The sequence below is a fragment of the Pan troglodytes genome, chromosome X, assembly GCF_028858775.2.
Source record: "Pan troglodytes isolate AG18354 chromosome X, NHGRI_mPanTro3-v2.0_pri, whole genome shotgun sequence".
In the NCBI taxonomy this organism is placed as follows: domain Eukaryota; kingdom Metazoa; phylum Chordata; class Mammalia; order Primates; family Hominidae; genus Pan; species Pan troglodytes.
Genome location: NC_072421.2, coordinates 37824514 through 37841662, shown reverse-complemented (window position 1 = coordinate 37841662; position 17149 = coordinate 37824514). Strand labels below are relative to the sequence as shown.

General features: G+C 38.0%; 1 protein-coding gene across 3 annotated transcripts in view; it reads right to left on the bottom strand.

Annotated features, from left to right (window-relative positions):
* Positions 1 to 17149, bottom strand: part of PRRG1 (proline rich and Gla domain 1) — a 108119-nt gene that overhangs the window by 49293 nt on the left and 41677 nt on the right. For all 3 annotated transcript variants that reach the window (XM_016943694.3, XM_016943695.3, XM_016943696.4), the window contains exon 2: positions 1866 to 1916. In XM_016943694.3, the coding sequence (XP_016799183.1) occupies positions 1866 to 1875 (10 nt within the window). In that variant the 5' untranslated portion in view covers positions 1876 to 1916. The remainder of the gene's footprint in view (positions 1 to 1865; positions 1917 to 17149) is intronic.

Here is a 17149-nt window from a genome sequence, read left to right as displayed (position 1 = left end):
CGGGCAGGACGTGGCACAGATTAGTCCCAGAATTCCGAATAGTTTTTAAAAAGTTCATTTAGTTTTAAAATTTCGAAACCATCAGAGATTGCCATCTTTTGTGAAGATCTGGAAAGAACCAGAATAGCTAGGCCTAATCAATTTCCAAGGGCAGCTCTGGAGAAAACAGGAACAAAAGCTGATTCAGCAAGATTCAAGAAGATATTTTCCATGATTGATCCATAATCCTTAGGGCTTGCTACCAGGGCCCACACAAGGTTGGGGCAAGCAAAGTGCAACAAAAGGAAGAACTCTCAGTTGCTTGCATGACCCAAGTCCCAGTCATGCTGCCTACAGAAGCATCTAGTCAAATAACTTCATTTTTACCCATTAAAAAAACAATGAAGATATAGTTAGTCAGTAAGGACAGTAATGGGCAGATACCACTGCTGTATTCCATTACACTTTAGAACTCTCAAAACACTTTTACATGTATTATCACATTATGCCAACGACAACTTTCTGAGGCTAGAAGTGCAGAATGTATTAATCCCACCTCAGGGATGAACAAACGAGTTTAGGGAGGTTCTAGGATTTGATCAAGGTAGTAGAGGTAGAACTTGAATTCAGGCCTTCTGTATCCAGTATTCTTCTCACTGTACTATACCACACCACACACCAAATCTTACTCTCAGATCCTTCAAGGCATTCTAATTTTATAATTGTGAAAATTAATAAAATGTAAAAGCTGTTGGGACCCCCCAAAACACTTTAAGCCTTGGGAGACATGTGACTGTGGTTTCAGTCACATAACATATTTTGCAATTCTGTTTCTTAGGTTATAGTTTAACACTCTTCCTCATTGCTATTGTTTTGTAAATGAATAGCAAAGACCAGAGGCCAGACCTCCCCCTTTCAGTCACTGATCTTTGCTACTCTATTATCCTGTACCTAACTCAGACCAGATGGTGCCCCAAACAGAGACCCCATGACAATCACATCTTCAGTGTGGAATGTTAAATATACCTTTCCTGAAAGAAAAGGACCACCCGGATCAATCAGGTCATTGTAACTATGCAGTAAGCCTTACATAGAAAGATGTTAAAATTCTGTTAAAATATCCTAAACTTTGTCTATTCGAGTGATCCCCAAACTTCTACAACTGGAAACAGTGACTTCCATTCTTTGGAGTCCGTCCTCAACCTTTGCACTCAAATAAACTCTTTAAACTAGATTCTGACTCTTTTGATTATTTTAGGTTGACATGATATACATTAATTAGAATTATTTATGAAGTCCCTGTGGTGGCTGCTTAATATTAACAATGAAATGAACTTAAATTTATCTGTTGTCCACTGCCCATAAACAGCCTTATGAGAAGGCAAAAATAAACAAAAGGAATTCATCTAATGGTTCTTAATGCCGGGCTTTAAAATTTAAAAAAAAATTACAAATCAACCTCACAGATGATTTTTTTTTACTACTGTTATTGGCTGCATAGTAGACTCTCTTTATTTTATGTTACTAGCAAGAAAACAGAAAACAGAAAAAAGACTTATAAAGAAGCTGGGTTTGGGGAAGGTGTATATATATAGTATCTGTGAGTTATATATATAAAATAGTATATACTATATGTATAGTATCAAGCTTGATCCATCTCTCCCTATACTGGGAGGTCTCTACAAAAGAAGAAAATCAAAGATCCAGTGAATAAATGTGGTTGATGGTCTTTCTCTGAAAAGCCCTGCTTCAGACAAAAACTTTCTAACACTAACAAGAAATACAATTTAGGTGTCCACAAATATACTATGAGTTAGAAATTTAATTTCCTGACTATAATAGCTATGGAGACAGTCTGAATTACTTAAAAAGGAAGAGAAACTTACCCCTCCCCATGTTTTCTTGTGGTTTCTGGCACGTCCCTGGATGATGAGTCCCTGTACAAAACAGAGCACATACACACAGTCAGATTGATAGAGGCTGAGTGGCTACATCAGATAAGCTCCAGTACAGCTGATGTGGTCAATGTGAGCATTTCATTTCAGTACATTCCAATCTTTCTCCCTTACATAAATGTTTTCTCCCTCACAAAGAGAAAATCTAACCTCAGAGGACAGAAGCACAATATTGTGGAAGCAGGGGCTCTATATCAACTTACTATGACCTTCTTTATCTGGTACTAGTTTCTGCCTGTGCCAAATAACAATCCTCAAATTGGTCACACACTTATCTCTTCAGAAAACAGCAGTATCAACAAAAATGGCAGACAAAAATCCCAAAAGGTCCAATGCTAATAACCAGGCCAGCAAGTTACTAGCTTTCCTGTCTCCGGCTTCCCTTCAATATCATTCTGTGACAAATCCAATACCCTTTAAAGTGTAACATTTTCCCAAATGGTGTAAAACAACAGCATCCCTAATCAAATTAGCCCTGAGGCAAAGCAGCCCACAGAGTTATTTCCAATAAACAGTATGAACCAATGACCATAAACTACTGACAACAGAAACTTTGGAGAAACAAAAAACATACACTGCAATTACAGAGAAAGGGTGTACACAGGGGAGCAGAAATTCTGTTTCCAAAAGATGAAAAAAAAAAAAACACTCATACATACACAGAAACCAATTCATATCATAATGCTTCATTTTCTCACAGGGTTCAATCATAGAGCTATCATGTATTTATTATTCACTTGTCATGTTCCCAATATGAAACTAAGTACCTGAAAGGTAAAGGCTATAAGACATAAACTATCAGTCCATTAAGGAATCTATAACCTACTTGAAGTTAAGCAGAGACCAATAAGGAATAAATATTAGACTGAGACCTGATAATCAGCTGTGTGACACTTGATCAATCATTTCCTACCGTAAATTCTTTGCAAAAGGAGGAGGCTCAACTATATGAGTTTTCCCAAATTATCCTCCACAGCATGTTAAAAAGTGTGTTATTCAAAAACAGAGCTCTTTGATCTGGTAATAGGGCAGAAACTAGTACCAGATAAAGAAGGTCATAGTAAGTTGATACAGAGCAGATGCTTCCCATGTAGGAAATACCGACTTAATTTAATCAGGTTTCTTTATTATAAGACTTTTCAGAGCCTTTAAAATGCTAATGAGCAATGGGACAAAAGTACAGTCTCAAAGTATTTAGCTATACAGTCCTTTCTGTAAGCGATGGGCGTTTCTCAGGAGTCTTGTTCTTTGGAGCTCATTTTGGAAAACTGGACAAGATAATTGCTAAAGTTTCTTACAGCTCTGAAATTCTATTATTTTCTAACAACACATGAATCATATGGAACAAAATTAGCATAAAGTGAATCAAGAAAGAAGTCAAGGGGACTGGATTCTCAGATAATTTTGGAGTTGAAAGGAACTTTAGAAATCATCTAATGACTTCTCATCAACACATCTTTTTTGAAAGCAGCAGACAGCCCTCAAAAAATTTTATGCGGACCACCAATATATAAAAAATGGGTTAGGGTGGAACTCTTCAGGTAGAATTGGGGTGGAGGGTTGTAGTCTCACCCATTGAGATTTTTTCTGGAGGTGGCCTGGACATACCTCATCAGAAACCTAGCACTATAGGAAGCACAATTTGAAATCCAGTGACTCCTGACCCTTCAGATAAAGCTATTCTGGGAAACCTTTAGGAAAGTGTTAGAACTCATACCTTTTTACAGGAAGGTGCACACCCTTCCCAAGTGTCATCTCAATTTTAACTGTAACCCATTCAAATCAGATAAATGAAATAATCATTATGTGAACATAACTATAAAACCATCCTTACTCCAGGAAATACCAAAAGAAAGTTAATATACTAAAATATAATCCATGTACGAATGAGAAGCATGAAAGAGTTAAACAGGGTAGTGATATAGCTAAATTGGGATTTTAAGAAGACACCTCTGGCAGCAGTAGGGAAAGGAGATTTGAGGTGTGAGAGTGGCTTGACCAGGGACAGTGATATCAGAGATGCTAGGTAAATCTGGCAGGACTTCTCGTATTTTATTTTTTGTTTATTCTTTAATATTTAATAAAGTCTTTTAGAAAAGAATCAAACCTATTTCAGTTGTGTTAGGAGAAACCACAAAGGAACGAGCTGTCAGGCATGGGCCAGGATTTTCAAAGAGGAATTGTTGCTCCAGAGGTCAGCATGGTGGAGACAACAAGCATCACTGGAGGCAGCCATCTTCCAGGGGAAGATAAAACCAAGGAGGCAAAAATCAATACTACATGTCAGCCACCTCACCGAGTGTTTCAGTAATAAACCTCCAAAGATCAGCATCTTATTTTAAATAAGACAATTTTCTTAGAGAGATAAAAGGCTCAAGGCCTACTACCCGTATCACCTCAAACCCCAAACTCCCCCAGGCCCAGGTTACCTCCTTGCTTCTTCTGATGGAATGATCTTTCCATTCGGATCCTCTGCTGTTCTAGTCTCTGGTCCCTTCTTTTTTGTCTGTGCGTGTGTGTTAAGATTCATTTTATTTTATTTTATTTTTTTATTTTATTATTATTATACTTTAAGTTTTAGGGTACATGTGCACAATGTCCAGCTTAGTTACATATGTATACATGTGCCATGCTGGTGTGCTGCACCCATTAACTCGTCATTTAGCACTAGGTATATCTCCTAATGCTATCCCTCCCCCCTCCCCCCACCCCACAACAGTCCCCAGAGTGTGATGTTCCCCTTCCTGTGTCCATGTGTTCTCACTGTTCAATTCCCACCTATGAGTGAGAACATGCGGTGTTTGGTTTTCTGTCCTTGCAATAGTTTACTGAGAATGATGATTTCCAATTTCATCCATGTCCCTACAAAGGCCATGAACTCATCTTTTTTATGGCTGCATAGTATTCCATGGTGTATATGTGCCACATTTTCTTAATCCAGTCTATCATTGTTGGACATTTGGGTTGGTTCCAAGTCTTTGCTATTGTGAATAGTGCCGCAATAAACATACGTGTGCATGTGTCTTTATAGCAGCATGATTTATAGTCCTTTGGGTATATACCCAGTAATGGGATGGCTGGGTCAAATGGTATTTCTAGTTCTAGATCCCTGAGGAATCGCCACACTGACTTCCACAATGGTTGAACTAGTTTACAGTCCCACCAACAGTGTAAAAGTGTTCCTATTTCTCCACATCCACTCCAGCACCTGTTGTTTCCTGACTTTTTAATGATTGCCATTCTAAGTGGTGTGAGATGGTTTCTCATTATGGTTTTGATTTGCATTTCTCTGATGGCCAGTGATGGTGAGCATTTTTTCATGTGTTTTTTGGCTGCATAAATGTCTTCTTTTGAGAAGTGTCTGTTCATGTCCTTTGCCCACTTTTTGATGGGGTTGTTTTTTTCTTATAAATTTGTTTCAGTTCATTGTAGATTCTGGATATTAGCCCTTTGTCAGATGAGTAGGTTGTGAAAATTTTCTCCCATTTTGTAGGTTGCCTGTTCACTCTGATGGTAGTTTCTGTTGCTGTGCAGAAGCTCTTTAGTTTAATTAGATCTCATTTGTCAATTTTGGCTTTTGTTGCCATTGCTTTTGGTGTTTTAGACATGAAGTCCTTGCCCATGCCTATGTCCTGAATGGTAATGCCTAGGTTTTCTTCTAGGGTTTTTATGGTTTTAGGTCTAACGTTTAAGTCTTTAATCCATCTTGAATTAATTTTTGTATAAGGTGTAAGGAAGGGATCCAGTTTCAGCTTTCTACATATCGCTAGCCAGTTTTCCCAGCACCATTTATTAAATAGGGAATCCTTTCCCCATTGCTTGTTTTTGTCAGGTTTGTCAAAGATCAGATGGTTGTAGATATGCAGTATTATTTCTGAGGGCTCTGTTCTGTTCCATTGGTCTATATGTCTGTTTTGGTACCAGTACCATCCTGTTTTGGTTACTGTAGCCTTGTAGTATAGTTTGAAGTCAGGTAGCATGATGCCTCCAGCTTTGTTCTTTTGGCTTAGGATTGACTTGGTGATGCGGGCTCTTTTTTGATTCCATATGAACTTTAAAGTAGTTTTTTCCAATTCTGTGAATAAAGTCATTGGTAGCTTGATGGGGATGGCATTGAATCTATAAATTACCTTGGGCAGTATGGCCATTTTCACGATATTGATTCTTCCTACCCATGAGCGTGGAATGTTCTTCCATTTGTTTGTATCCTCTTTTATTTCATTGAGCAGTGGTTTGTAGTTCTCCTTGAAGAGGTCCTTCACATCCCTTGTAAGTTGGATTCCTAGGTATTTTATTCTCTTTGAAGCAATTATGAATGGGAGTTCACTCATGATTTGGCTCTCTGTTTGTCTGTTGTTGGTGTATAAGAATGCTTGTGATTTTTGTACATTGATTTTGTATCCTGAGACTTTGCTGAAGTTGCTTATCAGCTTAAGGAGATTTTGGGCTGAGACAATGGGGTTTTCTAGATATACAATCATGTCATCTGCAAACAGGGACAATTTGACATCCTCTTTTCCTAATTGAATACCCTTTATTTCTTTCTCCTGCCTAATTGCCCTGGCCAGAACTTCCAACACTATGTTGAATAGGAGTGGTGAGAGAGGGCATCCCTGTCTTGTGCCAGTTTTCAAAGAGAATGCTTCCAGTTTTTGCCCATTCAGTATGATATTGGCTGTGGGTTTGTCATAGATAGCTCTTATTATTTTGAGATACGTCCCATCAATACCTAACTTATTGAGAGTTTTTAGCATGAAGGGTTGTTGAATTTTGTCAAAGGTCTTTTCTGCATCTATTGAGATAATCATGTGCTTTTTGTCTTTGGTTCTGTTTATATGCTGGATTACATTTATTGATTTGCGTATATTGAACCAGCCTTGCATCCCAGGGATGAAGCCCACTTGATCATGGTGGAAAAGCTTTTTGATGTGCTGCTGGATTCAGTCTGCCAGTATTTTTTTGAGGATTTTTGCATCAATGTTCATCAAGGATGTTGGTCTAAAATTCTCTTTTTTGGTTGTGTCTCTGCCCGGCTTTGGTATCAGGATGATGCTGGCCTCATAAAATGAGTTAGGGAGGATTCTCTCTTTTTCTATTGATTGGAATAGTTTCAGAAGGAATGGTACCAGTTCCTCCTTGTACCTCTGGTAGAATTCGGCTGTGAATCCATCTGGTCCTGGACTCTTTTTGGTTGGTAAGGTATTGATTATTGCCACAATTTCAGAGCCTGTTATTGGTCTACTCAGAGATTCAACTTCTTCCTGGTTTAGTCTTGGGAGGGTGTATGTGTCGAGGAATTTATCCATTTCTTCTAGATTTTCTAGTTTATTTGCGTAGAGGTGTTTGTAGTATTCTCTGATGGTAGTTTGTATTTCTGTGGGATTGGTGGTGATATTCCCTTTATCATTTTTTATTCTGTCTATTTGATTCTTCTCTCTTTTCTTCTTTATTAGTCTTGCTAGCAGTCTATCAATTTTGTTGATCCTTTCAAAAAACCAGCTCCTGGATTCATTAATTTTTTGAAGGGTTTTCTGTGTCTCTATTTCCTTCAGTTCTGCTCTGATTTTAGTTATTTTTTTGCCTTCTGCTAGCTTTTGAATGTGTTTGCTCTTGCTTTTCTAGTTCTTTTAATTGTGATGTTAGTGTGTCAATTTTGGATCTTTCCTGCTTTCTCTTGTGGGCATTTAGTCCTATTAAATTTCCCTCTACACACTGCTTTGAATGCGTCCCAGAGATTCTGGTGTGTTGTGTCTTTGTTCTCGTTGGTTTCAAAGAACATCTTTATTTCTGCCTTCATTTCGTTATGTACCCAGTAGTCATTCAGGAGCAGGTTGCTCAGTTTCCATGTAGTTGAGCGGTTTTGAGTGTGTTTCTTAATCCTGAGTTCTAGTTTGATTGCACTGTGGTCTGAGAGACAGTTTGTTATAATTTCTGTTCTTTTACATTTGCTGAGGAGAGCTTTACTTCCAACTATGTGGTCAATTTTGGAATAGGTGCAATAGGGTGCTGAGAAGAACGTATATTCTGTTGATTTGGGGTGGAGAGTTCTGTAGATGTCTGTTAGGCCCGCTTGGTGCAGAGCTGAGTTGAATTCCTGGGTATCCTTGTTAACTTTCTGTCTCGTTGATCTGTCTAATGTTGATAGTGGGGTGTTAAAGTCTCCCATTATTATTGTGTGGGAGTGTAAGTCTCTTTGTAGGTCACTCAGGACTTTCTTTATGAATCTGGGTGCTCCTGTATTGGGTGCATATATATTTAGGATAGTTAGCTCTTCTTGTCGAATTGATCCTTTTACCATTATGTAATGGCCTTCTTTGTCTCTTTTGATCTTTGTTGGTTTAAAGTCTGTTTTATCAGAGACTAGGATTGCAACCCCTGCCTTTTTTTGTTTTCCATTTGCTTGGTAGATCTTCCTCCATCCTTTTATTTTGAGCCTATGTGTGTCTCTGAACGTGAGATGGGTTTCCTGAATACAGCACACTGATGGGTCTTGACTCTTTATCCAATTTGCCAGTCTGTGTCTTTTAATTGGAGCATTTAGTCCATTTACATTTAAAGTTAATATTGTTATGTGTGAATTTGATCCTGTCATTATGATGTTAGCTGGTTATTTTGCTCGTTAGTTGATGCAGTTTCTTCCTAGTCTCAATGGTCTTTACAATTTGGCATGTTTTTGCAGTGGCTGGTACTGGTTGTTCCTTTCCATGTTGAGTGCTTCCTTCAGGAGCTCTTTTAGGGCAGGCCTGGTGGTGACAAAATCTCTCAGCATTTGCTTGTCTGTAAAGGATTTTATTTCTCCTTCATTTATGAAGCTTAGTTTGGCTGGATAGGAAATTCTGGGTTGAAAATTCTTTTCTTTAAGAATGTTGAATATTGGCCCCCACTCTCTTCTGGCTTGTAGAGTTTCTGCCGAGAGATCCGCTGTTAGTTTGATGGGCTTCCCTTTGTGGGTAACCCGAACTTTCTCTCTGGCTTCCCTTAACATTTTTTCCTTCATTTCAACTTTGATGAATCTGACAATTATGTGTCTTGGAGTTGCTCTTCTCGAGGAGTATCTTTGTGGCGTTCTCTGTATTTCCTGAATTTGAATGTTGGCCTGCCTTGCTAGATTGGTGAAGTTCTCCTGGATAATACCCTGCAGAGTGTTTTCCAACTTGGTTCCATTCTCCCCGTCACTTTCAGGTACACCAATCAGATGTAGATTTGGTCTTTTCACATAGTCCCATATTTCTTGGAGGCTTTGTTCGTTTCTTTTTATTCTTTTTTCTCTAAACTTCCCTTCTCACTTCATTTCATTCATCTCATCTTCCATCACTGATACCCTTTCTTCCAGTTGATCGCATCGGCTCCTGCGGCTTCTGCATTTTTCACGGAGTTCTCGAGCCTTGGCTTTCAGCTCCATCAGCTCCTTTAAGCACTTCTCTGTATTGGTTATTCTAGTTATACATTGGTCTAAATTTTTTTCAAAGTTTTTAACTTCTTTGTCTTTGGTTTGAATTTCCTTCTGTAGCTCGGAGGAGTTTGATCGTCTGAAGCCTTCTTCTCTCAACTCGTCAAAGTCATTCTCTGTCCAGCTTTGTTCCATTGCTGGTGAGGAACTGCGTTCCTTTGGAGGAGGAGAGGCGCTCTGCTTTTTAGAGTTTCCAGTTTTTCTGCTCTGTTTTTCCCCCATCTTTGTGGTTTTATCTACTTTTGGTCTTTGATGATGGTGATATACAGATGGGTTTTTGGTGTGGATGTCCTTTCTGTTTGTTAGTTTTCCTTCTAACAGACAGGACCCTCAGCTGCAGGTCTGTTGGAGTTTGCTAGAGGTCCACTCCAGACACTGTTTGCCTGGGTATCAGCAGCGGTGGCTGCAGAACAGCGGATTCTCGTGAACCACGAATGCTGCTGTCTGATCGTTCCTCTGGAAGTTTTGTCTCAGAGGAGTACCCGGCCGTGTGAGGCGTCAGTCCGCCCCTACTGGGGGGGTGCCTCCCAGTTAGGCTGCTTGGGGGTCAGGGATCAGGGACCCACTTGAGGAGGCAGTCTGCCCGTTCTCAGATCTCCAGCTGCATGCTGGGAGAACCACTGCTCTCTTCAAAGCTGTCAGACAGGGACATTTAAGTCTGCAGAGGTTACTGCTATCTTTTTGTTTGTCTGTGCCCTGCCCCCATCTGGTCCCTTCTTTCAGCGTGTATGTGTGTGTGTGTGTGTGTGTTAGTTTTTATACTTCTGTAAGCAGCAGTATTTGTTTATCTTGATTCTCAGTCAGGTCCCCATCCCAAACTAAACATTACTTCTAAAATAATGACAATACACTTAAAAACAACAATAACAACAAAGCAGCTTTTAGCCAGACATTAGAAAATCAAATAATCTTTGTTCTATGGATAACCCACCCTGGCATTACATACCCTCTACAAGCAGGTTCCACCTTCCTTAATAGTTATACTACACTCCAGCCAAACCAGCCTCTACTCATCCCTTAAATATGTTTTGAACTGGTCCAACTCTTTGCCTCTGCTCTTTTCCTCTGTATTATCTACTACAAAAATTCCATTCATCCTTCAATATCAATAGTGGTATTTTCCCTCATTACCTGAGTAGAAAGTAATTTCTTTTTCCTTTGAACTCTCATAATGCTACCTCATCCTGATGTTCATATCTTATAGTGTCTATCAGACTAATTCTCAAAGGGTAAGCAATTTGTCTTCAACACCTGTATCTAACCTGTGCAAGGCAGTAGATCATTCCCAAAGAGGATTCTAGTGGCCTACACAAACCAGACTTAGGGGAAGCTCATTTGTGCTTAAGTTTCCCTTAGTATAAATGAGTGCTTCGAACTCCAGTAATTCACATACCACCTTAATCAATTTGATGAGTTGTGTTTAATGTATCTGTTGTGTACAGTTAATGTTTCTTTCAATTAAGTTACTTTTTAACTTCAGTATCCACTTTAGCACTGTCCTATAAAATAGCAGGCAAAAACATGGGTTTGTCATGTTATATATTTTCTAATGTATATAAAATACATAACTATTAAAGTTATAGAAATTTTTCCAGGTCATACCTAGATATTCAAAGCATATCACAAGTGGTACATTTTGTGGGAGACTGTTCTTTCCTGTCTTCAGTCAATCCAAAAATATTTGGTGAGTGTCTTTTATTTGCCACACGCTATTTTATTCTTCAGAGTAGTGGTTCTCAACTGGAGGCAATTTTCCCCCAAGGGGGCATTTGGCAATGTCTAGAGATATTTTTGTTTGTCACAACTGGAGAGGGGTGCTGCTGACATCTAGTGGGTTGGGGCCAGGTACTGCTAAACATCCTACAATGCATAGAACAGCCCCCTACAAGAAAGAATTAACCAGTCCAAAATGTCAATAGTGTCAAAGTTAAAAAACCCTGCCTTAGAGAAAAAAATTGGCAAACGAGAGACAAATTATCTGCTTTTTTTTTTTTTTGAGTTTACAATTCAGTAACAATGTTATACATGATACTCTCTTTCAGTATTGTATTAGTCTCTTCTCACATTGCTGATAAAGACATACCTGAGACTGGGAAATTTACAAAAGAGGTTTAATGGACTTATGGTTGCATGTGGCTGGGGAAGCCTCACAATCATGGCAGAAGGCAAGGAAGAGCAAGTCACATCTTACATGATTGGCAGCAGGCAAAAAAAGAAAGCTTGTGCAGGGAAACGCCCCCTTACAGAACCATCAGATCTCATGAGACTTATTCACTATCACAAGAACAGCACGAGAAAGACCTGCCCCCCATGATTCAATTACCTCCCACTGGGTCCCTCCCATAACACATGGGAATTCAAGATGAGATTTGGGTGGGGACACAGCCAAACCATATCAAGTATATTCAAGTAAGAGTCAACAATCTACAGTTTTCAGGATTTCTTCTCTGTGTGCATTTCTTGTATATGGAAGTCATATTGGCACTGAACAGATGTCCAGTACCACAGCTTTTAAAATTGTAAGTTAAGACTTTATTGATCTTTATATTGTTCATACAGTTTAGAAATGACAACTTAACAATGCAGAAATGCAGTGTTCAGTACAGTACTTAGGTAGAGCAAACTAATATCCACATTATTAGGAGCCCAGCATCACTAAAACTGTCAAACAACTATATACAGAAGTATGCATCCCCAAATACAGGCTGAAGGTTGCAAAGTGGACACTATGTTTTAGATGGAGATCCAGACTGACTTTATATCAATTTCCTGGGAGCTGCTATCATTTCAGTTCAGAAAATACCAAACAAAATACCACTGTGTAATACACAGTTGTTTGAATGTTGATTGAATAATTACTATGTTATAATATACTAGGGAAAATGTTAGGCTCTTTTATATATTACTTATCTTATTAGATGCACTAAAATTTCCTTAATTTGGGACAATAATAGAACCTGTATCATATTTTATCTACCTTTTGGAAAGTATATCTTTTCTGAGAACCATATCAGGTTTGTTTCCTGTTGATTTTTCAGTCTGAATTTTTTTACTATAGTCTTTCTTAATTGTATATATTTAAGGTGTATAACTTGATGTTTTGATATCTTTTTTTTTTTTTTTTTTTTTGAGATGGAGTCTCACTTTGTGGCCTGGGCTGGAGTGCAGTGGTGCAATCTTAGCTGACTGCAACCTCCGCCTCCCGGGTTCAAGCGATTCTCCTGCCTCAGCCTCCCGAGTAGCTGGGATTATGTGCACCCATCTCTATGCCCAGCTATTTTTTTGCATTTTTAGTAGAAACAGGGGTTTCACCATGTTGGCCATGCTGGTCTCGACCTCCTGACCTCGTGATTCGCCCGCCTTGGCCGCCCAAAGTGCTGGGATTACAGGAGTGAACCACTGTGCCCAGCCTTGATATACTTATCTTAATAGACACATACAAGTGTGACCTTTTAAATGATGACACGTTATATACATCCCAACAAAGAGTTCCAACAACAGGTAAGAGCATGGGTTTTGCTATCATACAAATGTGGGCTTGAGGCCTTGTCTGCCAATTACCATCTATCTGATCTTGGGAAAGTTATTTAGCCTCTTTAAGACTTAGTTTCTTCAACCATAATGGGGTTATTAATAGTAGCTCTAATTTCACAGGCTTTGAGGGAGGATTAAATAACAGTTTTAATAGTTCTTAATAACAGTAAGCAGGACCTATGAGGATACTAACAAAGATTTGGTATTTTTCCCCTCAAAATGTTTTGGTACAATCTGGTTCTTGAGGTTTATTTTCTAGTTGGTCAATATGGTTCAATACATTAAGTGTAACTATTACTACTTCAGACAGAGAGTGATATAAGGTATATTTTGTGAGCTGAATGTTTTAAGTTAAATATGATTTGGCTTCAGCTGCTTTGATGTTTTAAATTTGGAATGATTTAAATTTGGAACTCTTAGAGAACTGGAGGTTCTCTAAGAGTTCCTTTGCCATTTTTGATGTTCCTTAAATGTACTTGCCCCTCTTTCCCAGGCTTCCTGTGACAATAGACTGGAAACTCCTATTCTTGGTAGTTATTCTTCTTCCAGTAATCCTCTGCGATTCAATTATATCTAGCTCTTTATTAGTTTTGAAACACTGCAGGCTACATTTTAATTTGTAGAGAACTTCTATGTTGACTTTACTTTTTAGCCACATGGCTCTCTCATGGTTAATTAGGCAGGTCAATCACTTCACTGTCCACCACGGTGCTTGGACACAACATGACTATAATATCTGGTTACTCTCCTTAAGGCTTTGCCAATCCCAGCCTCTTGCTCTTCCCCAGACCCCAAGGCCCTTCTAATTTTTAAGGGTAAAAGGATCTAAGGGCCCTGTGGCATACTCTAGAGATCAGGCGCTCCCTGGAGTTCATTCCCTCCTCGTGGTGTCTCTTAAAGTCACAACTCTCTTTGGCTATCTAAGAGCTCTTCTGTAAGTGAAAGTTTCATCCTATTTGGCCTCTGGGAGTTTCACCTCTGCATCTTTCTGCTTCTACATCCTTCAAAGAATAGAAATTCAACTGGTATTTGTTGTATATCTATTATGATAAGGCAATTTCACTTATGTCATCAGTGCTTGCAACAACTCTATGAGATAGGTACAAAAAGACTTCTTGATAAATGATAAAACTAAATTTCAGAGAAATGGACTTACTCATGTTTGCATAGTAAATAGGAGGATCTTAGGACTGGGTTTTTTAAAACTTATCAACACATTTACATAAAAAATGCCAACATTAAAACTCAATGACTTTTCACAAACACAGTTGTGTAATTGGCACCTAGATCAAGATTCAGAATGCATTCCCAAGATTTTAACCTAGGGTTTCTGACATCAACTCCAGTGTTCTTTTAATCACATATGTAGTCGTTCAAAAAATATTTACTTACTGCTTATTACATTTCAGTCATTTTGCTAAACATTGGGTTGTTAATGGTGAATAAGGCATCTGTGATCCCTGCCCTAATAGAGCTTAGAGTCTATGGGGGAGTCATAATATTTTGTTTAACTATAAACAAAGGACCTTAAGGTAATAGAGTAACTTAAAGAAGTTCAGTTTGATTTCAGCATAACAAGCAAGGGAGAAGGTGGGAGACAAAGACAAATAGTCAAATCATACAAGGCTTTACTGGCTGGAAAACCATTTGGATTTCCTTGTAAATGCAGTGGGAAACCACTAAGCAATACCTCTGTCTTCATAAAATAACCTATTACCTAAGAGCTTGCTTAATTCTTCAATTATTTTAACCTTTAGGTATTTACTATGTGCCATTCACTTCACAAAGCCTACTGTTTCAAATGTATAAAAACAATAATTGATATAAAAGCTTGAGGTATAGATATATGTAAATTTATATTAATATTATGTATAATTAATATTAAATATAATATAAAATTAATATATTATACATTAACATAATTATATAAAATACATTATAAAAGTATATTATTAAATACTTTAAAAAATGAATGTGTCTGATATGTATATTTATACATGCTGCTCTTCAGTGCTATATACACTAGGGAAGAGCATCAAAATGCTGTTAGATATTGCTGAAATTCAGAGATACCTCCTACAATCTCTAGAGCAAAGCTAGGCAAGCTATGCAAATGAACAAAGGATACTTTGTTTCTGTTGTCCAGTCATCCTCAGAGTTGGATACAGTAATATGTAGCAAATTCAGTGGTTGGTTTCTCAATTCAACAGATATGTAAATACTCAAATAAAATATACATTGTGTGTCTACTACATGCTTAGGTGCTAGAGAATCCAACAGTAAGCAATACAGACACAAACCCCTGCCCTCACTAAAGGTACAATCTAGAGGGAAGAAATAGTTAACCTGTGTCTGTTTATTTAAACAAGCAAAAGTATAGTGTGTAAAACAGTGATAAATAGTGGTACCTATCAAGGAGAAAAATAAGGCAGGAAAAGATGTTATTTAAATAACTATTGCCTGTGTAAGAGAAGTACTTCTGTGGGTTTATTTATTTTGGGAGGATACTTGTCTTTACTAGTTTTCTTTCTTTCTTTCTTTTTTTTTTTTTTTGGAGACAGAGTCTTGCTCTGTCACCCTGGCTGGGGTGCAGTGGCGTGATCACGGCTCACTGCAGCCTCTGCCTCCCAGGCTCAAGTGATCCTCCCACCTAAGCCTCCTGGTAATTTTTGTATTTTTTTTTGTATAGACAGGGTTTTACCATGTTGCCCAGGCTGGTCTCAAACTCCTGGGCTCAAGTGATCCACCCACCTGGGCAAAGCTAGGCAAGCTTGAGCCTCCCAAAGTGCTGAGATTACAGGTGTGAGCCACCACACCTGGCACTACTTTTCTAATGATACATCAGTTGGTGTATATCAGGGGTCAGTTGGCTTTTTCAGTAAAAAGCTAGAGAATAAATATTTTAGGCTGTGAGGGTCATATGGTCTCTGTTGCAACTACCCAACTCTACTATTATAGCATGAAAGCAGCCACAGAAACAAATTTGTGTGTGGCTATATTTTAATAAAAACTTTATTTATGGCCACTGAAATGTGAATTTTATATAGTTTTCATGTATCATAAAATACTCTTCTTTAATTTTTTTAAAGCATTTAAAAATGTAAAACCATTCTCAGTTCATGGACACAAAAAACTGGCAGCCAGCCATTATTTGACAACCCTGGTGTATACAATGAAATGGCTTACTGAATTTTCACACATCAACAAGTCAAAAAAAAAACAACAAGGAAGCCCAGTGTAAGTATCATTGAAACAGAGATCCAGCACCATCAATAACAACAGTAAGAGAATTCTCTAACTTTCAAGTGAGAGATACTAATTTTATATGACAGTGGGACTTATATTTCTAGTGCACAATAAAATATTAAAGATAATGGTACAACCATCTAAATAAAATTATGCTAACTATAGAAACACCTCAGTGAATAAAAACGTCATTGCATACCACATCAAACAATCTAGATGCCCTATAAATCACTTCATAAAGTCAATTGTATTCTCTAACAGAAATAGTTTATTTCATCCACAATGATGTTTGAATTTTCCCTTCCATCCCAATAAATCTATACATTCAGCCTTGACCCACCCCTTCAGTTCTACAATTCTAAATGCCTCAGAGAAATCTACACCTGGATATCTTGCCACCACCTGAAATACTATGAATCTAAAAACAAATATTTTCTCCACCACACATATAAACTCGTTTCTCCTCGAAATTCCATAATATTAATAATACTTTTATTACCTAATTCAACCCAAGTTTTATGGAATGACATTTTAAGATGTTAACTAAAGTTGTTTCTCCCAATAGTTGATTTTTTTTTTTGCTTCTTTCTTTACTGTGTATTTACCATCTGCCCTGCAAGTAGCTAAGCCATTTTGTGTTTATTGCTTCAAATGAAAGACAAGTATGGGTCAGAAAAAGACAAAAAAATAAGTTTTTCTGTCTTTTAAGGTACTCGGGAAAAGCAAGAAGTCTTCCAGCAGATGAAATGATTAAATAAAATAATGACAGCAAAGTTCCTCCTCCAATCCTACCCATCCAAACCCACCTCCCAGGCTAGAAAGTCTCCTCTGGATTGAAGGAAAGAGAGAAATCAGTGGGGCCTAGGTTGGAAGAGTCAGATCTGAAAGGAATCAAACAGATTAAAAATGAAGGAGCATTTTTAGTGACGACCATTTCTTGAATGCTCAGGAGGCCCTTGGGGGTGGGTTCAGCATCTACAGACCA